The sequence below is a fragment of the Oreochromis niloticus genome, unplaced genomic scaffold, assembly GCF_001858045.2.
Source record: "Oreochromis niloticus isolate F11D_XX unplaced genomic scaffold, O_niloticus_UMD_NMBU tig00002037_pilon, whole genome shotgun sequence".
NCBI lineage: Eukaryota > Metazoa > Chordata > Actinopteri > Cichliformes > Cichlidae > Oreochromis > Oreochromis niloticus.
The window spans coordinates 19,104-46,265 of NW_020327541.1; the positions used below are offsets into that span (position 1 = coordinate 19,104).

The 27,162-nt window shown below is 41.4% G+C and overlaps 1 protein-coding gene and 1 long non-coding RNA gene across 8 annotated transcripts; one reads left to right on the plus strand and one right to left on the minus strand.

The window, feature by feature from the left end:
• The first annotated feature begins 689 nt into the window (after positions 1 to 689).
• Positions 690 to 26,627, plus strand: LOC106097095 (ICOS ligand). Of its 7 annotated transcripts, XR_003217660.1 has the most exons (9): positions 690 to 1,004; positions 1,272 to 1,360; positions 4,767 to 5,120; positions 5,230 to 5,589; positions 5,828 to 5,886; positions 8,916 to 9,458; positions 13,952 to 14,074; positions 16,509 to 16,792; positions 17,109 to 18,089. XR_003217660.1 is itself a non-coding variant. In XM_019351401.2 (5 exons), the coding sequence occupies exons 1-5, from the start codon at positions 1,288 to 1,290 to the stop codon at positions 8,931 to 8,933; spliced, it is 864 nt and encodes a 287-aa protein (XP_019206946.2). In that variant the 5' UTR covers positions 1,024 to 1,287; the 3' UTR covers positions 8,934 to 9,644. The 7 variants fall into 7 exon arrangements, 1 of the variants encoding a protein (XP_019206946.2); XR_001223427.3 differs by lacking the exon at positions 690 to 1,004 and having other exon boundaries at positions 1,024 to 1,360; XR_003217658.1 differs by lacking the exon at positions 690 to 1,004 and having other exon boundaries at positions 1,024 to 1,360; positions 8,916 to 9,100; positions 17,109 to 18,088.
• LOC106097096 (uncharacterized) lies at positions 25,576 to 26,141 on the minus strand. Its single transcript, XR_001223428.3, has 3 exons — positions 26,089 to 26,141; positions 25,855 to 26,022; positions 25,576 to 25,770 (listed from the first exon to the last, which is right to left on the minus strand). It is a non-coding gene; the product is annotated as an uncharacterized LOC106097096 (long non-coding RNA).
• Positions 26,628 to 27,162: the final 535 nt, after the last annotated feature.

The window sequence follows — 27,162 nt, forward strand, 5'->3', positions numbered from 1 at the left end:
CGAGTAATGTTTTGAAGCTTCAATGCTTCAGAAAGCCTCATTTGGCCATCACCATTGACTGTTTTCTACAGTCAATGGCCATCACTGATAAAAAGCAGCTGTGAGGTTGGAGGGCGTGGTCTTTGATTTACAGAGTGTGGCGTCATCTCCCTCCATCACAGGGAGGACAGGACTGCGGCAGTCTCCTTCATTCCACGCTCGGTAATATCAGAACAGCGCTGACCAGTTCAAAGTCACTCAAACCCTCCTCCTCTTCCTCCGTGACATGATGTCGTTGTTGTGGGTATCATGAAAGCAATGGTTCGTCTGTTTGACAAAGCTTTGAGAAAGCGTTCAAATGCTCAAACAGAATGATAACTAACTATAAAGGAATAATTTGATGCCTTCATTGACCGTTAAAACAAATTGTAAGTGGCTGAATTAACTCAGGAAGCCACAGACAGTAAATCCACATGAATAAAAACATGTCAGTACTTGTGCGATGCCTTCACTGACAGTATGATGCCTCTGAGATTAGAGAGCAAACTTTTCTTTTTGAACCTGAATGACTACCAATGACTTTGTTTAATGTTTATCTTAACGTGACTTGTGTTGATCGTGTTGCAGATTCGTGGAAACAGCTTGCATCTTCCTGTAGCTGAGAGGAAGTGAGCTGAGACGTTTTGTGAATACTGCTTGATCGATTGCACCTCTCTGCTTTTATGACCTCCCGCTGAGGCTGAAAAACTTCGTGCATGTTGACCACTAATCTAATCACTGATCAATAATTTCCTGACACAGCCCCCCGACAACACGAAGCAACACGAAACGAAACGAAACAAAACAAAACAAAAAAAACAAACAAACAACTGTGAGTCACCAAAGAGTCAGAAAACTGCACGGGAATAGAAAAAAAGAATTAATGACGCAACTCGAACAAAAGCATTTGTAAGACTCCGTTGCGTGCCGTGAGGTGATCCCAGGAGGAGGCGTTTCAGCGGAAGGATAAATAGTTCCTATATCAGGTATTTTTTACACTGGAGTTTCTTCGTATTGTATTCGTCTCCTTCTGTGTCCTCTTTTGATAACAAAATACACCTTTAGCTCAAATCAGTGACGTTAAAAATTGAGTTTCGAACATCCAAATTAAGTTCAGAGCAGGAACTTACAAGTCTAAAGTTTCAGTATCAATACGCAGACTGATATTGATCCACTGGTACGCTGTAAAACAGAAGGTGAAACATGGAGTTGTATTTGGAATAAACTTTGGAAACTTTGTTTGGTGTTTATAGAGATGTCACCGAGAACATGTGTAACATCTTCCGCGCAGGATTTGTGCCGTGGATCATACTCTCCGTGACTCTCGCCTCAGGCTCCGTTGGTAAGTGACAGTTTGTTTTAATCTAATCTCATTTAAATGTTGTTCTGACGGAACCTTTTGCAAACATTTTCACGTTGTTTGTAGTGACGCATTTTGTGTGGAGTTCACTTTGATTTTTCTGTGTGAATACAAACCAAACCACCAGTTTAGAAACTCGGATTGGGACCAGAGTAAACGAGCTATAGGTGTGGAAACGCCCTTACTCTACTGCTGTCGCAGTTACAAGAACGCAGAACACACCAAGAATATATGTTCAATCAGTTAAATTCATCTGACTTTGTTCTGCAAACGAGTGATTTCCACGTTTCTCGGTGGGACAGTCAGCTTTTATGTTTAAATGGTTTCAGAGCGCTGATGTGCTGCCGCCACCTTCACAGCAGCACTGAGAGCGCGCTCAGTGCTAAAATAATTAACTGTAATTAAAATCTTTGTTTTACCGCTCTGTGCGATAAATAGCCACATTAACGATTTTCTGCAGCATTCATATTTTCTTATTTGTAAGTGTTAGCGAAGGAGAAATGCTCAGGAATTGTGGTGTAAATATCGAGACTGCACCGAGGATTATTACGGAGGAATAAACACACAACAGCCTTCCGCCATTTTTAGACTTAACATCGCTCCAAGAGAGAGAGAGAGAGACAGAGAGAGAGACTTTATTAACTTTATTGACAGCCACGTACACGTCATGTGCCAAACAATGATTTTATTGGCTGTTTCCATTTTCCTTTATATCCTCTCTACATCAGCTCAAACATTGTCTGTGTCTAGAAAATACTAAAGAAAGATGCCCTTCTTACAGTTTAGAGCATATTTTTATCTAACACCTCCACTTGCTCTCACTTTGTCATTCTCCTAAAAAACACAAGGTTTCTCACCCAGTATCATATAAAACTTTTTAATGCATGGTATGAACATAAACCATTCAAATTTAAACAACTTAACTTTTGTAGCAGGTTTTGTCATCACATCTGTTACCATCCCATCCATTGGCCAGCTATCCAAAATAATTTTCCTTTCATTTACAGTTGACCTTATAAAGTGATAGTTTATGTCACTATGCTTGTATCTCTGTCTGGTTAAAGGATTCATTGCCAATGCTATCACACCCTGGTTGTCTTCATAAACCTTAGGTGGTGCATAGGTCCATCGATACCTTTGAACAGCTGTATGAGTACATACTCTGTTGTACAGTTGTAGCTAAGGCCATGTACTCAGCTTCACAGCTGGATAATGCAACAGTGGTTTGCTTTTTAGTTTTCTATTAAATTAAAGGATCATTTACAGTCAGGCCTATACAGTAACCAGTTCTGCTGTGTCATTCTGTCTGTTACATCAGCCCCACAATCTGTATCACTATGTGCTCAGAACCTGTGCTTTTTCTGCAGCACTGATCAGACTCTGTACCTTTGGAAATCGTTCATCTTTTCTACACCATCAGTGTAGTTCAGTTTTTTGCTCACAAGGTGTTGCTCTAGCTTTGTAACCTTGCATATTAAACCTTTCAAGGATTTTTTTCCCACATTTTTTTTTTTTTGTGACATCCTAAAATAGTTATCTCTCTGGTCAAAATCAATAGCAATGAAATGTTTCAGTTCACCCAAATCTTTCATTTAGAATTTTCCTGCCTACATTTCCTTCACAACAATCAGCGTGTTTTTATTGCTGGCATCAATGATCAGGTCATTTTACCCATTTTATCAAGATTACCTTTTCATTCTCTGTTGTTCATGTGTAACACACAAAATTCAGGAGCACAAAGTTGTTCCCACTCATATGTTCATGTAACATCTTATTCCAGCTTCTGCCTGATTGTTTTAGCCCATACAGTTACTTTTTCAACATATACACCAACCTTTCATTTGTATCAGATTCAGCTACCTTTTTGCTCTCTGGTTGTTTCATGTATGTCTCACAATTTACTGGTGCAAGTAGATTTAACATCCATCTGATGTAAAACCATGTTTAATTGTATTGCTCTTTGCATAAATACTGTGATACTGGTCAGATTAGCAGTGGGAGAGAAAGTTTCTTCAAAGTCTACACCCATCTTCTGACTTCCTCTGACTTCGTCTTTTTAGTCCCATTTTATATCTCAAAGTCATCTTTATCACATGGCATCATGTCAGTTTGTGTTTGTCTTTCCACAGTTGTTTTCGACACAGACATGACCAGTCTGTGGCTGAGCACTTTCCCACTGTTAGGATAAAAGACCCAGTAGGCTGAAATATTTTTGTCATTTCCAGCTAACATTTACACATAATATGCTGTTCCAAATTTTTGCATCTTGAAAAGGTTTGGCTTTCTTCTTGTCAGCATCAATTACGGTGTCTGTTTTGTGAGTTTGTTAAAACATCTGTTCCTCACCACAGCTGCTGTTTGTACTGCATACAAACCCCTTAAGTAACTCTCTCTCTATTAGCATACATCTGGCCACGTCAAAGACTGTACGCCAGTTTTGCTTAGCAGTACTATTTTGATGTGGTGTGTGTGATGCTGAGGTGTCATGTTTGATCCCAGTTTTGCTAAGAAGAGTCTGATAACCTTTCGCCATAAACTCTGTTCCAGTCTGATACATTTAATCTGCCCATACGGGGCTGTATCAGCAAGAAACGTCTGTGTTGCTTGCACCTTGTCACTTTTACTTTTGAGATAATACACAAACACTGCACTGGAATGATCATCACCTATACCCTTACATCAGGCTCCCTATTCCTAGTCTGCATAAACTTTACCTTTGTGCACACCTCACAGTGTAGGGTGGGTTTATCTGCTTTAACTTTGGTAAAGGCAGCTGGTGGGGACACCCAGCTTTGTGAACAAGATAACTCGAGAAAGATGTACCGTAGGACTTTCAAATTGATGCCATAGGTGCATGTTGTAAAAATCTTGAGAGAATTTTATTCTACTACTCTGAGATCTGATCTTGATCTTGCTAGACGGCTGAGGGGTCGCACATTTTTATGTAAGCCTGAAGCAGACAGCCCAGGTTAACAGAGAAAATTAATAAATGTGATACCCACAATCTTCAACTGGGGTTTTAGATTTTGTTGAGGCAGCTAACACAAAGAAAGCCTGGCTGTGTTGAACTTTGTAGTACACCCTTCTGGTCTTAACTGCCATTTGCTTTTTACCCCTCAGCCATAAAAGGCTGATGGGGTATTGTTGTCAACTGGTTAGGCAGGTGGGCAGCGGCCTGGACAACCACGTATGTGAATGTGAGAATGAAGATGAGTTCGAATCTCAGTGACCTTGACCAGACCTTGGTCAGAAGTCAAGTTTTCCAAAAATCTTGTGACTGCGGTAACTCGAGAACAAGGCAAAATTGGATTTTTTAAAAATGGATACCATTAGCTTTATCTCTATTTTCTCTCTCTCACTTTTACTTCTCTGTTATTTCCTCTTTCAGACAAGATAAACATCACAGCTGAGTCTGGACAGAACATCACTCTGCCATGTCGAGCTCACAACAATCAGAAGCCCATCATAGTTGTAGAGTGGATCAGATCTGATTTGGGGGCAGGTTACGCCTTGTTGTTCCAGGATGGGCACTTTGTTCCAGATGACCAGCATCCATCTTTTAAGAATCGGGTGGATCTTCAGGACAGGCAGATGAAGGATGGAGACGTGTCTTTGATTCTGAACAACTTGACGCCTGCTGATAGTGGAACATATGAATGTCATGTCTTCACGCAAGGAGCAAACCAGAGGGAGAGAGCAACAGAGCACACTAGTACCATCGAGCTAAAAATTATTCCTCTTAGTGAGTTACTGCAATTATTTTTTAATCAAAAAACAAGCTGCTTCCTAGTTGTTGATGTTTTCTATGACATTTTTAACCTCTCTGCTCTGTGGTGTTTCCCGTCCTTCAGTTCAGATAAACACGACAGCTGGGCAGACTGTCATTCTGCCATGTCAAGTTCCAAACCTCAACAGCGATCCCAGTGTGGTTGTAGAGTGGAGCAGAACCGATCTGGGGACAGAACATGTCTTTTTTTACCAGGACCAGAAGTTCATTCCAGACAAACAGCATCCATCTTTTAAGAACAGAGTGGATCTGCAGGACAGACAGATGGAGGATGGAGACGTGTCTTTGATTCTGAACAATGTGACAATTAATGACACTGGAACATACGAGTGTTGTGTCTTCATGGGAAAAACAAAACACAGAAGGAGAGCTAAACTGGATAGTGACCTCATCAGTGTTGTCAACCTGAGAGTTGATCCTCCAGGTGAGTGAGTAGAGTTGAGTGTGTGTGTGATCAGAGGTGAAGCTGCTTCCTGGTTGTTGATGTTTGTTTCTAAAGATGTTGTTGATGAGACTTTGTAGAAAGCAGCTGGTCTGAGTGATGTGATCAGAGTGCAGTAGATAATGTCTGACAGCAGTTTGAAGAGGAAATGGATTCTGTTCTGTTCTTCACTCATCACCTACCTGACAGCTGACACCTCACACCTGTTTCTCACCTGCAGGTCCACCAGGAGGAGACACAGAGGATGGAGGGAAGGAGGATGGAGTCAATAGATATAAAGTGATATATTTTGTTTCGTTTCTTGTACTAATTCTTGTGGTTGCTATTTTGATCTATAAAAAAAAGAACAAAAAGAATCCCCCCCCTTCCTCCTCCACCTGATGAAGAAGCAAATTAAGCACATTTTTACTGAATAATTTCTGCTTTGATATCAAATTATAATTGATATTTACTATATTATTAGTCCTTTATTTATAAAGGTAAAAATCTCATTGAGATTCAAATCTCATTTCCAAGAGAAACCTAGCATCATGGCAGCAAAAGTAAAAACACATTCTGCATATAACAACATAACAATATCTATATCAAATTGATATTGCTAGAATTTTTAAATTATTTTGATTTGATATTCAAAGATCCTCTCATTTGTTATAAAACTATCTCTAAATCATTATCCAAGGATCTTTGATCTATCAGATTATTTATATTTTGGCATATTTAATAAAATTTTCCAAATAATCTGTTTCTATTAAGTCTCTCTGAGAGAGACTGACCATTCACATGCACTGCAGTTTGTACTCTTCAGTTTTTACTAGTCTCAGGGCTGGATCAGGTGACCCTGAATCCTCCCTTAGTTATGCTGCAATAGGTTTAAGGGGCTGGGAGATTGCCATGATGCACCAAGTGTTTCTTCGTCAGTCAGCCTTTTCACTCACTATTTGTTTATACACCACTCTGCATTTATTCATTAGTGATTGTGGTGGCTCTCTTCCACAGTGTGTCTTTTGTCTCGTCTTCCTCCCCTCACCCCAACCCATTGTGACAGATGGCTTCCCCTTCCTGAACCTGGTTCTGCTGGAGGTTTCTTCCTGTTAAAAGGGAGTTTGTCCTTCCCACTGTCACCAAGTTCTTACTTATACGGAATCATACGATTGTTGGGATTTTCTCAGTTTTCTTTGTATTATTGTACGGTCTTTACCTTACAGTATAAAGCACCTTGAGGCAACTGTTGTTATGATTTGGCACTCTATAAATAAAATTTAATTGAACTGAGATTCAATTGATCGATCACTTATTTGACATCGAACAACCTCTGATTTCGATGTCCAAGGATCTTTGATATATCAGATCGTATGATTTGATATTGATAAATCACTTGTTTGACATCGAACAACCTCTGATTCGATGTCCAAGGATCTTTGATATATCAGATCGTATGATTTGATATTGATAAATCACTTGTTTGACATCTAACAACCTCTGATTCGATGTCCAAGGATCTTTGATATATCAAATCACATGATTTGATATTGATAAATCACTTGTTTGACATCTAACAACCTCTGATTCGATGTCCAAGGATCTTTGATATATCAGATCGTATGATTTGATATTGATAAATCACTTGTTTGACATCGAACAACCTCTGATTCGATGTCCAAGGATCTTTGATATATCAAATCACATGATTTGATATTGATAAATCACTTGTTTGACATCGAACAACCTCTGGTTCGATGTCCAAGGATCTTTGATATATCAAATCGTATGATTTGATATTGATAAATCACTTGTTTGACATCGAACAACCTCTGGTTCGATGTCCAAGGATCTTTGATATATCAAATCGTATGATTTGATATTGATAAATCACTTGTTTGACATCAATCAACCTCTGGTTCGATGTCCAAGGATCTTTGATATATCAAATCGTATGATTTGATATTGATAAATCACTTGTTTGACATCGAACAACCTCTGATTCGATGTCCAAGGATCTTTGATATATCAAATCACATGATTTGATATTGATAAATCACTTGTTTGACATCGAACAACCTCTGGTTCGATGTCCAAGGATCTTTGATATATCAAATCGTATGATTTGATATTGATAAATCACTTGTTTGACATCAATCAACCTCTGGTTCGATGTCCAAGGATCTTTGATATATCAATCGTATGATTTGATATTGATAAATCACTTGTTTGACATCGAACAACCTCTGGTTCGATGTCCAAGGATCTTTGATATATCAAATCGTATGATTTGATATTGATAAATCACTTGTTTGACATCAATCAACCTCTGGTTCGATGTCCAAGGATCTTTGATATATCAAATCGTATGATTTGATATTGATAAATCACTTGTTTGACATCGAACAACCTCTGATTCGATGTCCAAGGATCTTTGATATATCAAATCACATGATTTGATATTGATAAATCACTTGTTTGACATCGAACAACCTCTGGTTCGATGTCCAAGGATCTTTGATATATCAAATCGTATGATTTGATATTGATAATCACTTGTTTGACATCAATCAACCTCTGGTTCGATGTCCAAGGATCTTTGATATATCAAATCGTATGATTTGATATTGATAAATCACTTGTTTGACATCGAACAACCTCTGGTTCGATGTCCAAGGATCTTTGATATATCAAATCGTATGATTTGATATTGATAAATCACTTGTTTGACATCGAACAACCTCTGATTTGATGTCCAAGGATCTTTGATATATCAAATCACATGATTTGATATTGATAAATCACTTGTTTGACATCAATCAACCTCTGGTTCGATGTCCAAGGATCTTTGATATATCAAATCGTATGATTTGATATTGATAAATCACTTGTTTGACATCGAACAACCTCTGATTCGATGTCCAAGGATCTTTGATATATCAAATCGTATGATTTGATATTGATAAATCACTTGTTTGACATCAAACAACCTCTGATTCGATGTCCAAGGATCTTTGATATATCAAATCGTATGATTTGATATTGATAAATCACTTGTTTGACATTGAATAACCTCTGATTTGATATCCATGGATCTTTGAAATATCAAATTGTATGATTTGATATATCCAAGGATCTTTGATATATCAAATCGTATGATTTGATATTACTAGATCACTTGATATGAATCTAACTCTGACACAAACAAAGCCAGGTAATATGGTATCACACATAATTAAGTCACTGCTGTAAACACTTTTGTACACACTGCTTCTTTGCCCAGCTTGCTCGTCCTGCTGCTTGCTAAGCTCTCCTCTCCTTCTTTCCAGGTCCTACCATGCTACTGAAATAGGGGAGGCATCATTAGATGATGACTACCATTTGCGTTGGCGGACTGTCCCTGGCACTGCCCTCTGAAACCACTGCACCACCCTTCCCCTGCAGCTGAGCCACCGACTACACTGTGACCAGATCTGGGGCACCCTTTTGGATGTGATCGATTAAGGAGCTGGTGGTAATAACCAGTCAGCCTCAAAAGATGTTTCACCTGCTTTTTGGTCTTGAAAAGTTTTTTGAGGTGCTTTTTTGATATTTAATAGATCGGATAACATTTTTTATTTCCCTCCGATATCCGATCCAGTAATTTACGTCAGTATCGGACCGATACCGATACGTAATATCGGATCGGTCCATCTCTACCCCAGATACTGTAAGGCCTTCTGTCCAACAGCACACTTCTTCGTGTTGGCCGTGAGCCCCACCTGTTTCAGGAACTCCAGGACTGCAGCCACCAACTTTAAATGCTCCCCCCAGGTGTCATGATGGATGGTGACGCCATCCAGATAGATAGCAGCATAAGCAGAGTGTGCGAGGTAAATGAGGCACTGGAAAAATTGATGGGGCGCTGAGCAAGCCGAAGGGAAGTGTGATGAATTTTTTGGACTGCTTTCTTCCATTTTCGTAATATCTCTAAAATGAGAAATATCCTGTCTCAGAGTGACGCTGAAAAACTACCGTATTTTCCGCATTACAAGGCGCACTTAAAATCCTTTAATTTTCTCAAAAATCAACAGTGCGCCTTATAATCCGGTGTGCCTTATGTATGAATTCTGGTTGTGCTTACTGACCTGGAACCGATTTTATGTGGTACACGGTGCTCAAAAATCTGTTTTAGTACAACTTTGGTAATCTACAAAGCCACACCGCTTGATAGATTGTTGGAGCATTACGGCTACCATAGTCAGGACAGGAGCCTCGCGGAGTATCTGGGTCCAAAACTCCGTCTGCTTCAGGTCCCAAAGTCAAATGAACACTGCGGCATCACTGTCTAAATTCTTTAATCTTTAATAAAATGATCAGTGTTGCTGCTTTACTAGGTGTAACAATTAAGTTTAATATCCAGGCATCCATGAAAACAGAATTTATTAAATTTAACAGCGTTAGAAGTTAGCAGGAAGTTAGCTCGCTAGTTTCCACCTAAACATGGTATAATGTTCTGAGTGAGAGATTTCTTTTTTTTTTTTTTTTTTTTTTTTTTTTTTTTTATTTAACCTGTCCCGTTTGGTTCTTTTGCCATCAGAATTATTGTCTAAAGGCGAAGAAAGATGCCCAACGGATTTACTTTACCAAATGGACCATCCCAGCCTTGCCGTAATGGTCCATTTGATTCACCTTTTATTGTTTATTTTATTTTCACTTGCTGAATACGGGACAGACTTGACTGGTGGAAAGAAAGGGGAGAAAGAAAGAGGGAAAGAAAAACAGCTGAGAAGAGGGACGGGGGAGAAGGGCAAAAACCAAAAACCAACAGAATAAGCAGACAAAAAATACATATATCGATCACCTGGATCACCTGTTGAGAAAGAAAAAAAGAAAGCAAGCAGAAGAAAACGAGAGTAATAAACAACATCACAATGATATATGGGAATATGACAGTAAATACTAAATATTAAACATTATTGTGCAGCACGTAAGATCGACAGCGCACAGTGTGCTTTGAGGTAGGAGCCAAAAAGGGTGTAGTTTGTGTGTGTGATCACCCGTGTGTGCACCTGTGAGCATGAACGCGCTTGTTTTTAAAAGGTTCCTTCATGTAATGATCTGCTAGAGGGTGTGGGGGGCCACTGCCCCGTCCTCCAGGGCATGAAGCAGGTATGGAGGAGATCAAAACTCCAGACATCCAGAGGCCCCCAGAACACAAGAGACCAAGGAAGACCAACAGAGGGGCAGCCGTGCCACTATCCCAGAAAGAGCTGAGGAGAGTCCCAGATGAGGGGTCACCCAGCAGCCGCGGAGCAGAAGCCGGGGGGGTTGCAGTGACGTGCCCGTGAGCTCCGCCGGCAGCCAGCTGTGCCTGAGTGACCGAGCCCCGGGCTGAGAGGCCGAGGGCACCCCATCCCCGAAGTGGCCCGAGCGAGCCCCAGGCTCCAGGCCCCGATAAGCAGCCGCCAAGGAGTGAGCCGGTGGGTACCTGGGCGCCCACCCCCGGACACAAAGAACCACCAACGCACCGATGTCTGAGGGCGTCTGCCACCGGCAGGGGAAGTGGTGGGGGAGATGGGCCTCCAAACCTTGGAGGGCCTGAGATGTCCCCAGAGAGGTGGCGTCTGATACCCAACCTGACATATAGACACAGACAAACAGGCACACACAGATACAAACATCTATTCCCACCCTCATGCTCTCATATACAATTACTCAACACTCACCCAACGTGGAGACGGACATAAAGAGACGCTGTACACACAATCACACTCCCCAAGCGTACTCTAAGCCCCGGGTCTAGGTACCCTTGCCCCTGGAGGGGGAAACTGCGCCCAGACCCAGGTGATGTTACCCTTTTCCCTGCGGTGGGGAGAAGCAGACTGCCCCGACTCCGCAGCAGCAGGGAGGCCCCACATTCCAGACCCCAGTCGGACGGCCAACTCCTCCTCCTAGCCCCCCCCGCTCCAGCAGGCCGCAGAGAACGGGGGTGTAGGAAGACTCCAAACCTCCCTCCACCCGCTCTTATGTGGTGTTGATGTATGTGTGTTCTAAGGTGCATTTAAAACCCAGGAGGGCATGGAGCTACCTGCCAGAGCAGCAGGTAAGCGTATAGCCCCTCCTGCTAGCCCTCAATGTCTACGTGTATTTAAAATTGAGAGGTGGGCAACGACGCCAGGGGTGAGGTGTACACCCTGATGGTAATTTGGAATCCGTGTAGCGTGCCCACCCCCAAGATCCTATATGTATGTGTAATGAGAGTGTGAGTAATGTGAATGTCTAAGTTGTGGGATAAAATTGAGTGAGAGATTTCTGAAAGAAATTAAAACGTACAGCTCTGCTATCACTTCCAACATAAATGGAAACAGAAAACTAAACAGCAGTGACGTTTGTATGGTTACTGAAGTTGGACTAGCGACACAGCTATGTTAGCATACCATTAGCACAGTGAAGATGGAGGATGAATGCTAACTTTTTTCAACTCAATAAAAGTTAACGGGATGCTGTAAACGGACCAAACTTCAGTCAGGAGAACAACGGAGATAATCTATCCACAATACGAGGTTAGTCATTAATATGCTGCAACAACATGGGAATAGAGCAGCTGCGAGAGAATTCGAGATTAATGAATCAATGGTACTGAAGTGGAGGAAGCAAGAAGAATGAGTTGAGTAGAGTTTGATTTACCTGACTGTTTTGTTTCACTTAATGCGCCTTATAATCCTGTAGGCCTTATGGTTCGGAAAATACGGTAGTTCATGCATTTATTACTTCTAGGCTGGACTACTGTAATTCATTATTATCAGGATGTCCTTCAAACTCCCTGAAAAGCCTTCAGCTAATCCAAAATGCTGCAGCAAGAGTACTGACAGGGACTAGAAAGAGAGAGCATATTTCTCCTGTTTTGGCTTCCCTTCATTGGCTCCCTGTTAAATCCAGAATTGAATTCACAATCTTGCTCCTCACATACAAGATCTTAAATAATCAGGCCCATCTTATCTTAATGACGTCAGTACCATATCACCCCATTAGAGCTCTCACACTGCAGGCTTACTTGTTGTTCCTAGAGTATTTAAAAGTAGAATGGGAGGGAGAGCCTTCAGTTTTCAGGCCCCTCTTCTGTGGAACCAGCTTCCAGTTTGGATTCGGGAGACAGACACTATCTCTACTTTTTAGATTGGACTTTAATTTTTCTTTTTGCCAAAGCAAAAAAGAAAAAAATATATATATACAACTGGCTCCAGCAGATGCCAGGAACAACATCTGAGATCTCTGTCCAGAAAAAGCAGTCCTAGGAACAGCTAAAATACTGTGCAGGACCCTCAACCTCCCAGGCCTCTGGAAGAGGACCCGAGCTTGAAAGATAGACCACCTGGAAAGGCGAGCGGGGATTTTTTTTTTTTTTAATAGAGCAATACATACATATATACGTGTGTATATTAATTTGTTACTAATGATGTGACACAGTTTTCTGCCCAAGCCAAAGAGGTGGGTGGTGCTTCAGGTAGGGAGGAGGTTAAGTGTAAGTGGTGGTGCTGCAGACAAGGCTGAGAGCAAAGACACCCAAATGGCTAAAATAGAGCCAGAGCCAAAGTTTCAGTTACACAGAGAAGTGTCACAGGAGAGTCTGCAGGCTGTGACGTATACAAGTTTGTGGGAAAACGTACATACGAGGCAGCAGATGGGAGCCTGCATGGGTTTACTACCACAGTTTAAAGATATGGATGTCATGTTAACTGGTGACATGTACTTATGCGGTTGTTGATCAAGCCTGCATATCTTTCCTTTCACTGACGCTAACATCAGTGAGAAATGATCGTGAGAAATGAGAAATGATCAGGTGTTCCATCAAAGATTTTCTGGTTTCACTTGATTGGTACTCGACTGGCGTGAGTAACGGCAGAACAATTACATCCTCTTCCACTAGAGGGCAGTGCAACTCTTCTTGCTCCAATTAAATGGGTTGCCAACACCCAGTAAAACAGAAGAAGACGAAGAAGAAATTACGTAGTAATGCTGCGAGTGAGACAACGCAGCACGTTCCAATAGATAAATATTTGAAAAGAAAAAGTAGCCAGTCTGACCTGGGTCCTGGGGAAAAGCCCAGATGAAGGCTCTAGCATGAGTAGTGGTCAGAAGAATGAAAAAAAAGGTATACTGGGGACAAACCGAGCTAATTCCGCTATACCTGGTGTGCGGGCAAAAATGATCAATCTGCTTTTTGTGACATATTTGTTTGGTGGTGTGCCGTGTGATTTTTCTAATGTGAAATATGTGCTGTGGCTCCAAAAGGTTGGGAAACACTGCCCTAATGATCCTCTACCTAATCACATGAGCCAAGGTGTGAAAGAGTCCTCTGTTATTTGCTTCTGTTTCTCCTCAGATTCCATCCAGCAGAGCTGTCGTCCTCCTCACAGCTCAGAGACACAAAGTCTCCTTTAAAGAACTGAGAGCTGCTGGGACTCACAGTCAGACGAGCTGTGAAGAGGATGTTTTGGGATATTATGTAAGCAAAATAAATTTCTGCTCCACTGTATTTTGGATTCAAACATTGTACTCCTTGTCATTTATTTAATTACTATGTGATGCTACGTTATTATAGACAAAATTACTCAGCAGTACATAAGTAACCATCTCAAGCTGCAACATTTGAAACACACATAAATCAATAATTATGATCCATTATCATCTATATGATTTTGAAGAATAAGTACTATTTCTTTAAGTATATTAGTTTTGTATGATTTTTTTAAGCAGGATTCTGACCTTTACCAATCTAAAAACGTAATTCACCCCTGCTAAAACAGTTATTTCATGCTGTTTAAACTTCTGTGCAGCCATATGTATAGTTGCTGTATATTAACGTATAGTTCAATATTTCTGTATCAATTTACGGTACTGTATTTACTTAATTATGATTTCCTGTTGGCCCTCATCCTATTTCTCAGTATCCTCAATGAAAACTGGTCTAACGGTGCGTTCACACCAAGCGTGATAGACGCGACCAAAAAGCGCCCCTAGCTGGTCGCGTGCACATTCGCACCTCGAAGCGCGTCCAAAGCGAACTGGTCTTGCAATTTTATGCAATATGCAATTTTCACGTGCGTGAAGTGGAAATGTGGGAGGAAGTAGTGCCAGACGCAGTAGTGGTTTTTGATACGTCGTATCAAAAAAACCCAAAAAACATTTGCTTGTACTCATGCTGCCCCAACGTCATGCCAGTGCATACTGGGAATGGCATAGGCACCTTGATTATAAATATCAAGGATTAACAGAGGTGATTATGAATAAATATCAAGAAAATTGACGAGAATATTCCAGAGTAGAAAAGAGCGTGTGTGTAAAAAGGGTGTAACTATTACAGTGTTTACAGTGTATTAGATGGAGTAGTTGTACAGGGAGATGGCCACAGGCAGGAATGATTCAGGGGAGAAGGAGGAGAAAAATAAGAACATTGTTTCTGCCCTGGAGAGCCTGCTGCCTCATCAGAACACTACTGATGGCTAGAATGAAGGGCTTTGGCTGGACCTGCCCCTTTGAACTAGGTCAGAGCATCACGTCACCAGGCTCCTGATTGGTTGTCGCGGCGCGACTTGACGCTGTAGTTCAGATTTTTCCAACTCGACCGGTAGACGCGATAAGCGCGAATGCACAAAATGCACCACACAAACTGCAGCGTGTATTTTACTTCGCGCTTCAAACGTGTCAGTCACGCTACTTGGTTGCGCGAATCAGGCAGAAAAGCGTTTTCGCAACGCAAATCTGCTTCTGAGGTTTTGCGCGATCCCCAGTCGCGCTTCATCACACTCCTCCATTGACTTTACATGTAAACCTGAAGCTCTGGTCACGTCTATCGCATTCGGTGCGAACACACCGTAATACACCTCTGATTCCACACCAAACTTGATGTTTGTGATGAAGAAACAATAGACTTTTATAGATAATCATTACATGTCTTCTTCATCCCACTCTCAGTGATATCAGATCAACACTTTGACCAGTTCACAGTCTGTTAAAGTTGAACCCACCTCCTCTTACTCTGTGCCAATATTGTGGTTTTCAGTGTAAGCAAAGGTTTCTCTGTCAGTCTGCAACAAATACGAGAGAAAAACCTTTAAAATAGTTAAACTGTCTGATAACTGAGTGTAAAGATGAGCAGAAACAAATGGTTACCTCTGTGATGCTCTCAGACTAAACAACCATTGTGGGTGAGTGGCTGAAGTCAGTCAGGAAACCGCACAACGAAAATGAATATATGAAAACATGTCAGTACCTGTGAGATGCCTTCATTGACACTTCTCCATGTTCAAGATTTGTGGGCAAACCTTTCTTTTTTAATATGAGAGAATCTCAACAGTAATTATTAAAGAGTTTGATTAATTTTTGTCATAGTCATCTGTTGTGTTTGTTGTGTGGCAGATTTGTGGAAATAATGGCATGTTTCTGTACCTGACTGTGGTTCAGCTGACAGGAAGTGAGCTGGAGTTGGTCTGATTAATGATGAGTGACTGCATCAGTAATCGAGCTGCTTTAACCACTGACTTGCTGTCAGAAACAGATAAAACGTCTCCTACTGAGACAAAGACCAACACTGTGATTGGTTCTAGTCATCAGTGTGGGAGACACACATTTCTAAAGTTTTGTTTTATCCAGAAAACAGGAAAGGCTTCATACAGATTGACCTGTCATGGCCTTCCTGCCAACACTATGTAACCCTGGTTAACATAGCTGTCAATAAATAAAAGCCTGTTGGTAAAAACAGTCATAAGAAATATATTACAGGTGATAAATAGTCAATAAATAGATCATAATTGTTAAAAAAAACTCATTAAAAAACATCAGCAATGATATAATTCATGGTATAGTATTTCATTTGTGTTTAAGAACATGTTGAAAGGTTAAAAAACTTGCTAATTTATGGTGTTTTTATATTAATTCAGGTAAAATGGCTAAAATATGTGGTGAGACTCTTATTGTGAAAGGGCACGCTGCAGCGTGACTCCTGTGATCAGCCACACCCAATCGGGTTGTTCCTTCATTTTGATGCTGGAGAGGGAGAAATGCTGACAGTCATTCCGGAGCTGCTGCCTAAACGAGTGAAAAAATATTGAAAAACAAGCCAGAACTCTACATAAAGCCATTTTTGTACTCTGGAGAATGTATTTTTGTTTTTCCGAGCTGTCCTTGCGTTGGTGACGTTGTGAACGTAACCGAACGGGTCTTGGTGAGTTCAGAAATGGTATTTTATTAAATACAAGAAATGTTTTGTTGTATTGTATTGTTCATTTCATGCAAATGGAAAGTCAAGGTAGCAGATTTATGTTGTTTCATGTTAAAAAGGGTGGATTTAAAAGGTGGATTGGTGCTTAACTGACACACAGGCTGCACTTCAAAGGCCTGACATTGTTTTCAGCGCGCCATATTGGCGTCACCTCATTTAGGGCTACATAAGCTGGAAAAAACGGACTTTTACTGTTATTTAAGGGCTACCCGTGTGTTATTTTCAAATGTTTATGCATATTGTTTTGTTGTTATGGTAGGTCATTAAGGTTTGGATCGGGAAATGCCGAGCTAGATTCGGAGTTTGATTCGCTAAGCAAGAAACAAGATGGCGAACTACCCACGGACCCATTGAACTGTACCGAGCAGGAAAAGGGAAAACGCCCCCTGCTGGACGTTGAGCTCTTTCGCTGAAAAAACTGGTAGGATTAATCCATACACCTCTGCAAAAGAACAGTGGACTTTCAAAGCACTGGATAACCATTCAGAGCAATTCTGGGATTAATAGTTAAAGGACACAGAGACAACTTTTCTTTTGTTTGTTTGTTTAAAGGATTATTCAGCCTTTTGCGGAATTGTTTTCAGCTTTTTACATTTTTTGTTTTTTTGTAATTTATTTTTTGATCAACCTTATATTTTAACGCTGTAATGGTGTTAACAGAAATGTAAATAATTTTGTTGGGTTAGAGCAAAATAAGAAATGGTTGAAATCTAAAGGTGAACTAGACCAAGATTACATTAAATCTTGGGCCTAAAGAACTAAACTTGATTTAAAATAACACAGTGTTAATTCAAATAGATTAGAGGATAAACTTGAACTTAGAACTTGAAATGAATAAACAATAACCTAGGTTGAAAATAACATCCTTTTAAAGCCAAATAAAAGGTTTTGAGATAAATAGGAAAAATTAACAGAAATTACTGAACTAAAAAGGGAAAGAAAATAACTTGTTTTCTTTAAATGTGGTGTTGAATGTGTTATGTAATGTGTGTCAACTGTCTATTCCCTGTTTTTACAAAATAATAAGCCGGCAATTTAAACCTATTTCTGGTCTGGGGTCTTTATTACACGCTACACTCGTTACTACTCTAGTAGTCGAACCTAACTGGTCCTAGTATACTGTAACGACTCCAGAAGTGTTACAACTACATAGAAAGAAAAAAAAAACTGTGAGCCAGCACAAAGTCACAAAACTATGCAAATTTCTATAAAATATGATGGACGCCATCCCAAAGAAAATTAAATTCATCTGTTATAGAGACTGCCATTTTTGCCAGAGTTGTCTTTCCTTTCTCACACCCACATGCTCTTTTACCCACAATTTGTTTTGGACCCTGTACCCAACAATTTAGATTGTGCTGCTAGATGATACAGGTAAACCATAAAAACTGTGGATCATCTGCTCTAATGAAGTTCACCAACACTGGGAGCTGCTTCAGTCCTGAAGATGCTGCAGCAGAGGAGATGCTCTGTACTTGCTGATGTCAGTAAACTACAGACTTCATGGCCAAGCATACCAGATGTGTGCCCCATGAGTTAGTGCACAGTATAATTATTTATTTATATTTACACATTTAATATATTGCTGCCTTAATATTGAATAAGTAAATAAATTAACAAGACCAAGAAAGTTCAAGGATGTAAATAGCCAAAAAGATCAGCAGTTATACATTTATAGGCATTACATTAGGTCAGTGGTTCACAAACTTTTTACATCATTCCCCACATGGCAGGAAGAAGTTTTTTCACACCCCATCTAAACAAAACGATGAGAGAAAAGCTGAGCTGCAACTTTATTTACATAATAAACTCATTCACAATGAATCCTTCAGTAATTATGTTTTAAACAACTTTCATTTCAAACAACTATTTGTAACTTTTGTCACTAGACTGCTTCATTAGTCTGCACCACTTCTTCAAAAAAGTGACAAGTTAAACAAAATGTGAACATTGCCAGAAATGGAAAAATGAAGTTCAGTCTTAGACTTATAAAAAAAAAAAAAAAAAAAAAAAAATCCAGAAACTTGGGAAGAGAGATGAAAGATATATAATTTAGTGAGAGTTTAATACTATTCACTCTTAGTGGCTGCAGTCAGCCTGTTTTTGACTACAGAGCTGTGGCAAGGCGTGGTCTACTGCGCGGATGTGGTGCAGGCGGACGCACCTGAGCGGCATCCACAATCATGCCTCCCCGGCGTGCCAAGGTATGTATCCCCGAAAAAAAAATTTTGTCTGTGCCGGCAGCATTCGCTGGGCAGGGAGAGCGGATCCAGTTGACTCTGCCTCCATTACAACCACCTATACGTGGAAGTAATAAACTGTTTTAGTGAAACGTGAAAAATGAGTGTTGTTATATTATCATTAAGTTTGTGGGTTACAACAGAAAATGATACATTAGTTGTTCTCACGTGTTATCTGACAGGATTATTTCAATAAACCAAGTGTCACGTCCGCCGAGGCAAGCCATGTGGTGTTGGAGGAAAGGAGGACCCAAAATGCAGGCGATGACTGATGATTCGAGTGACGTTTATTTACAAGGTGGTGTAGTGGCAAACAAGCAGTGAGGCATGACAAATAACTGAAGAAACCTAAACTGGGAGAACTAAATAACAAAACTGAGAACATACGAAAAGGGGTGCAGGGCAGAGAGACGCAGAGAGAGGAACGGAACACAGACGAACCTGCAACAGGCAGGAGAACACACAGGGCTTAAATACACACAGCAGTAATCAGGGGACGAGAGACAGGAGGGCAACACACCTGGGAGAAATCAGAGCTGACGGGACAGGGGAAACGTAAACTTGAACACACTGACATGAGACGGGGAACTTCAGAATAAAACAGGAAACTCAGACACAGAGAACCAGACAAGACACTGAACTAAACAGACAGATTCACAAACAGACAGATTCACAAACAGACAGTGTGACACCATAGACAGACAACATAGAACTGGGACCAGGGCAGGCACAGAACAGAAACCTAACAAATGGCAAATCATAACAGAATACATACTCAGAATAAACAAAAGCATAAAGAAACACAAAACACTGAGTCGGCAGACTCAGGACCATGACACCAAGGACATTTTGACTGATAATTATTTGTATTCTTCTGTAACTGTACAGAGCTAAAACCTCCAAAGTTTCAGGAGTAGTTAGTCATTATAAGAGGTGTTTGTGAGCTAAAAATCAAGAATTTGGGAAACTGTCTGTCCGTGATTTGGACAGTCCAGTGCGTGCTCCCGACGCAGTGGAAACAAATTTTGTCGGGGGTACAACACCTGTGCACATGTTCGCACTTTTCAGTACACTTCATTATTGTGACTGTTGACTTGCACACGCAGTTTAAGCTTTTCAGTGGATGCGGCGCAGATTCGTATATTCTTAATGTAACTGCTCCAAATTTCTTTGTTCCGCCATAAAAGTGATTCCGATGTTAAACATTAGTTCCACATGACTTCTATGCCGGGTAACTTGCACCTCACCTGTCAGAACTCTGCCACACATGTTCAAAGTCACTTGCATCATCTTCTCCATTCTGATTCTTACCAAGGAGGTTCCTTGATAATGACTAGTTACCAACATTCATGAGCTGCTGTCATGTGACTGGCTGACTGGATATTGATATTGATATTAACCCTCAACCTACTGCCAGGGGACTGTGCAGACAGCAGAGGTACAGCTGTGCTAATAAGTTTACATAACCTGGCAGAATTTGTGATTTTGGGGATATTTTCCAGAGAATATGAGAGATAATAATAAACCTTTTATTTCACATGTGGCTATGTTTGACCTTTTTACATCATAATGACAACAGAAAATACCCAAATGAAAGCAAACTAAAGTTTACATACCTTGGAAGTTTTGGCATTATAACACACAAGGTGACACACACAAGTCTAAATGACTACTGTGGTCACCATCCTTACCTACCTACCTGTTTGCTTGTTGTTTGTGTGTTTATAAAAAGTCAGTGAGGTTCTGGTCTTCAGACAGACCACTGCTTGTTTTTTTGCACTGACATTGATGGAATCTTAGACAAAGGGAGAGCAAAAAGAATTATCAAAGGATTTGTAGAAGGAAGTTAAATTTTATGAAACAGTAAAAGGATATTAAGATGTCCTGCAATTGAAAATATCAGTCAGCAGTGTCCAAACTGTAATTAAGAAGTGGAAAATGAGGAATTCTATAAAAACTAAGCCTCAGTCAGGTAGGCCAAAAACATTTCAGCCACAGCTGCCAGAAAAATGTTCTGGATGAAAAGAACCCACAAATAACTTCAGCTGACATGGAGAACAAAAACTGGCTGTGGCTATGTTACTTCCCCACAAAGGAGGTCTAGGGCAGTGATTCTCAAACTTTGGTACGCCTATCACTAGTGGTACTTGGGCTCTCTGGTGGTATGTGTGAAATCTCTAATTTTTTTAAAGATTAAATAATCTTGATTCATGCTCAATCATCCAGGTAAGTAAATCTCCAAAAGTTGATTATGTTCATCTGGATGTAACATTTTCAGTGGGAGATACATTTCCATCAGTAATGGGGGACATCTAAAAGCTGATGTGTACCGTAAACCTACACATACGGATCGGTATTTAAGGTTTGACTCTCATCATCCACTGGAGCATAAACTGGGTGTCATCAGAACTTTTGGACTTTTGTCAAAGCTGGGAAGGCGCCAAACGAAAGCTCCAGCCGATCCAGGAGAGAAGGACAACCATTGCCCAAGCGAAAACCTGTAGTGATCCCATATGTGTCAGGAGTATCGGAGCAGCTGAGGTGCATTTTCTACACCGGGTCTCTGTGGCTTTTAAACCCCAAAACACGCTGCTCCAAAAATTGGTCCACCCCAAGGATCGGGTCCCCCGACACAAACAGAGTAACATAGTGTATGCTGTTAAGTGCCAGGAGGATTGCCAGGATTTATACATCGGGGAAACCAAATGTAGCGGTGCGAGGAGGGGAGAAACAGAGGGGTGAAACACCACCAACCCAAATGTGTTATATTGTTTTCGACAACGCCACCTGGTGGAAGTTACACCCCAGGAAAAGATTAATAGATGTACCAATTACCACAGGCACGCAGGTTCGTTATCTGCAGCAGAGGTGGGGCAAAGAAACAAACAAAACTACTAAATCAAAATACTTTATTTGACAATCATCAATAGAAGTAAAAAGGTTCATTAAAAGGACTGCCTTTGCACAGTAACAGCCTGACAAGCAGGTAAACTAAATATAGGAGGCAAACTACAGGGAGGAATGCCCCGTGTGACACCCGCTACTCACCCGTGCGACCTCACCCCAATCCTCACTGCAATCTAACCGGTGTGTTATACCTATACCCCAGTGTGTACACACGCATGCTTTGGGGGAAGGGAAACCACCACACATGCCTAGCCTCCCACAAACGGCCGGACCGTCTCCAAAGAAAAGGACAGAAGAATTACACAAAACATACAACTCAAATAAACAACAAACACGGACTCTATCCTAGAGTCTCCTTTAAACACACTTTAAAACATCACCATCAAGCATGAAATACCTTCACACTAGGGGCAAATAAATGCCAACACTAGTTGGTATAAACCCAATTAAAAGTAGAAACAGGACAAATCAGTGGCAATACCAAACAGGGGTACACAAAACAGTAAACAAGACAGCCGCAGTGTGGCACGATCCACTCTAAGGGTGATGCTAAATGAGCAGCTTTCCAAAGAACTAAAACCACTCTGCAGTGCTTAGCTGCCTAACACTCTCGACCACCTTGAATAGGGAAAGAATGCCAAATGCCTCTGTGTGGTAGTGAAGCACGGCTGTTTCTTATAAGGCCTCTAATTATCAGCTGGGGAGGAGTGGATGTTTGCACTGCATTCACAGACATCAGGTAAAAACCAACCTACCCTACATCTACTTCACTACACAAACAACCTCTGGCAAAGTGGATGGCACAACACAGAAGAGCTACCTTGTCAGGCCAGGACTCTGCAGTCTATTTACATCTACAGGCCAGTGGACACTCTTTAAATGATGAGGATGTACACATCCTGGACAGGGAGGAATGCTGGTTTGAGGATGGAGTCAAGGAGGCCATTTACATGAAAAGGGAAAGACCGTCTCTGAATCGAGGAGGGGGCCTAGGGTACATCTGTCACCATCTTATGCTGTGATTGCAGCCATTCCCCAACTCTCTGTGGATGGTACTCATGGCCATTGATCAGTGGGGTTTGATCAATGGTCATGAGAATTTGCATGATTATGATTAAGGAACTGACCTCCCAGCCCATTGTTCCTTCAGTGGTGCTAGTTTCAGTCATTATGCAAATGTACTGTTTATAAGATTGGGGAAACCTGCAGTCCGCTGAGACTGAAGAAGTCACTTGGATGGGTGATGAAACAGAATTAAACAGAATCCACTTTTGAAGATTAAATAATATACCATTGTGGAGGTACCAGAAAATGTCTCCCTGAGTGTGAATCCTCTATGAAGAGCAGCCTTTCCTTATCGCCAGCGGTCGCAGCCGCTGCAGAGCTCTGGCGGGCTCGTTTCCCTGGGCCTTAAAACTGCAAAGGCGGCATGGCACTGTCACGCGTATTGTAAAAATAGAGGCCTTTCCCGCTGTGCCACCATGCTGCGAACCCAGCTACCATCAATAATTGGATGCCCTCAGGATTGGTGGGGGCGCGGGAGGTGCCGTCGGTGAGTCGGAAACATCGCCTGGATGCTGACCCTCTTGGTAGCCAGGAGAATGCGATCCACTTCTTCTGCGAGTGAGCGGTAATTCTTCACGGCCAGCAGTCAAGTCTGTCCCGTATTCAGCAAGTGAAAATAAAATAAACAATAAAAGGTGAATCAGATGGACCATTACGGCAAGGCTGGGATGGTCCATTTGGTAAAGTAAATCCGTTGGGCATCTCTCTTCGCCTTTAGACAATAATTCTGATGGCAAAAGAACCAAACGGGACAGGTTAAAAAAAAAAAAAAAAAAAAAAAGGATTGGTGGGGGCGCGGGAGGTGCCGTCGGTGAGTCGGAAACATCGCCTGGATGCTGACCCTCTTGGTAGCCAGGAGAATGCGATCCACTTCTTCTGCGAGTGAGCGGTAATCCTTCACGGCCAGCAGCGGAGAGCTGGCGAGGCCAGCTCGCACCGGCAACTGTTGGAGGAAGATGTGAGTGAAGAGGAATCCACCGTCATCCGTTCCAGCAAGGACAGCGTGCTCTCCATGAACTTGAGAGTGGTACCATCACCCAGGCCGAGAGAGTGAGGAGTTTCTCGGCCCGCTCTGCTTCGGAGATGGAGTAGCGCCGCAGCAGCAGCACCTTCAGAGCGGTGTATTTCCCTTGGGTGGGGGTATCCCAGAGGAGGGTCATCACACGGCGGGTGGACAGCAGATCCAGCAAGGCCACCACATGATGGTATTTTGTGTCGCTGGCTGAAATGCCACGAACAGCAAACTGAGCATCGACGTGCACAAACCACGAAGGAGGGTCGTTAAGCCATAAATCCGGCAGCTTAACCGCCACAGAAAAAATTTAAACGTACAGCTCTGCTATCACTTCCGACATAAGTGAAGACAGAAAACTAAACAGCAGTGGGGTTTGTAGGGTTACTGAAGTTGGACTAGCTGGTATATAATGATGTGCTGTGTCGTAGCTAGCTACAAAGCTATGTTAGCATAACATTAGCACAGTGAAGCTGGAGGATGAACGCTAACATTTTTCCACTCGATAACAGTTAACGTGAGGGTTCCCGGTTAGGCACATATGCAATCGTATGGCAGGATGCTGTAAATGGACCAAACTTCTGTCAGGAGAACAACTGCAATACGAGGTTAGTCATTCATATACTGCTGCATGGGCTGGGCTGTTGTTACATCGTAAGGTTTTAAAAACTGAGCTTTAAAATGCATAGTGATGATAAAAACCAAGAGAGGACGACAGTGATCACTTACTTTTTTTAGGGGCTTGTTCAGATTAAATAGAACAAAATACAAAGTATTAAAACATGTTAAAAACACAACAGCCTTAATAAATGCAGAGTAGTTTGGACCCGAAAGCAGGTTTCATCAGGTAATCACTTAAAGATTGGATATCCCACCTGCTGTGAATGTTTAAATGCAGTACAGTTGTACGTAATATAAATAACATTCATATAAGAAATGAAATTGTCTTGTGTAAACTGTATGTGGTGTTAAATAGGCCTATACTTTAATGTTGGTCATAAGGGTGGTACTATAAGAGCCATGTATTTTATGAGGTGGTACTCATTGTGAAAAGTTTGAGAACCACTGGTCTAGGGGAAGGGGTGGGGAACTGTAACAAACAGGTCCTGAACAGAATGAAAAGGAAACCAGACAGAGGTGTTTAGCATATAATATGGTTTTCAAGATGCACAAAAAAGAGGCGCTTAAAGAAAAATGGGCTAAAATATTATTCTTTTTTTTTTTGTTTGTTTTGATTTGTTTTTCTGACTTTGGTAATCAATGTTACTAAGGACCACTAATGATCAGATCTCTGTTTTCTATTTCTGCCAAACATACGAGGCAGCAGAGGGGAGCCTGTTTGGGTTTACTACCACAGATATTTATATTGAAAAAGATATTGATGTCATGTTAACTGCTGACATGTACTTATGTTGTTTTGGATCATTTAAAAATGTGACACAGCTACATTAGGATGCCAACAAGCTCAGACTGACATGTAAAAAAACCCTCTGAGCTGACAGAACAAAGAAAACTTTATTTACAAAGTTCACACAAACAAAGACTCGTATTATGATAACTTTTATGATAACCACCATCTGATGGAGAATAAGCTCAGAGCTGATGCTCAGTGGTCACCTCGGCAATATCATCATAGTCCTCACAGAGTCTCTCCTGAGCATTGGTTTCTGTTGCCAAGAAGATGGCGGGGTCATTTCCTGTAATATGACGTCATCAGACATATTTAAATGAGGCAAAAGTAATCGAGCCTAGTAAATAATCAAGGATACTCAGAGTGTTACCTTTGGCTCTGTGTCGATATAAAGACACCATGAGGAGAGTGGAGATGAAGTATGGACAGATCACCACCAGGTGACAGACCAGTCTCAGGGTGGTGGAGTAAGAGGGCAAAGATGTGGTTGGGGGCATGTTTGAAGAGGTGATGGGTGAGGTTGTGGTTGTAGGTCTACCTGCAGAGACTTCTGGTCAGTGAATATGTGGACAAAAGAAGGTGAAATGAGTGTGAAGCTCCTCACCTGTGACAGTGATCCAGCTGGATGGAGACTCTCCATGACCGCTGATGTCACACTTGTAGAGGCCTTCATCAGACCTGGAAACATGCTGGATGGTCATGTGACCTGTAGGCTGCTTCCTGATGAGGGAGCCATCTTTATAGAAAGCAGCTGGGAGGTTGGAGGGAGTGGTCTTTGTTTTACAGAGCAGAGTGACGTCATCTCCCTCCATCACAGGGAGGACAGGACTCTGCAGGATCACTGATCCACCTCAACACAGAGACAAACTACAGCATTTCATCCATTTACACACAGCTTCATCAACACTAACTCCACACACTCAGCTTACCAGTGACTGTCAGGTTAACCATGTTACTGATGGCACCCTCTCTGGACTCACACCAGTAAACTCCACTGTCCAAAGGGTCGATACTTCTTGTGGTACAAGAAGAGCCAGTTAATTGCCCCCACTCCTCACACTCAGCTCTGGTGTCTGTGCTTGTGTTTCTCCTCAGAGTCCATCCAGCAGAGCTGTCGTCCTCCTCACAGCTCAGAGACACAAAGTCTCCTTCAAAGAACTGAGAGCTGCTGGGACTCACAGTCAGACGAGCTGTGAAGAGAATATTTAGTAATTTAATTTACATAAAATAAATGATGTGACTCTACTTCCTTTATACTTATGAGGGTCAAATATTTAGCAGGCTGAAGTGATCAGTTTTTGCATGATTATCATGTCATGCTACAAAGCAGCTCAAAAAAGGATCAGGAACTTAGAGAGGTTTAGTTCATGTCAGGTTTAAACTGTGACAGAAGAAGGTTACTGACCTTGGTTTGTTGTGCAGCTCAGCACTGAGATCAGAACTAAAGAGAAATGACACTCAGGCTGTTTTGAGTTTGACATTTAACTAAACAGGAGTAAAAACAAATCCACCAGACTGTGAAGAACACAGACGTCATGTTTTTTTGTTTTTTTTTTCTCAGTGGTGCACTGATGAGTGGAGAAAGGATGAAACAGTTTTCTCTTTAATGTCCCAAACAGAGACGTGTGCTGGATTAGAGTGCTGGTAATCTGTTAATATCAACAGTGACACAATGTAA

Bases quoted from the DNA above. Each gene is read 5' to 3' on its own strand.
- LOC106097095 (XM_019351401.2), top strand. From the start codon at position 1,288: ATGTGTAACATCTTCCGCGCAGGATTTGTGCCGTGGATCATACTCTCC. The intron at 5,121-5,229 runs GTGAGTTACTGC...CCCGTCCTTCAG, and splicing joins GCTAAAAATTATTCCTCTTA to TTCAGATAAACACGACAGCT. The intron at 5,590-5,827 runs GTGAGTGAGTAG...TCTCACCTGCAG, and splicing joins CCTGAGAGTTGATCCTCCAG to GTCCACCAGGAGGAGACACA.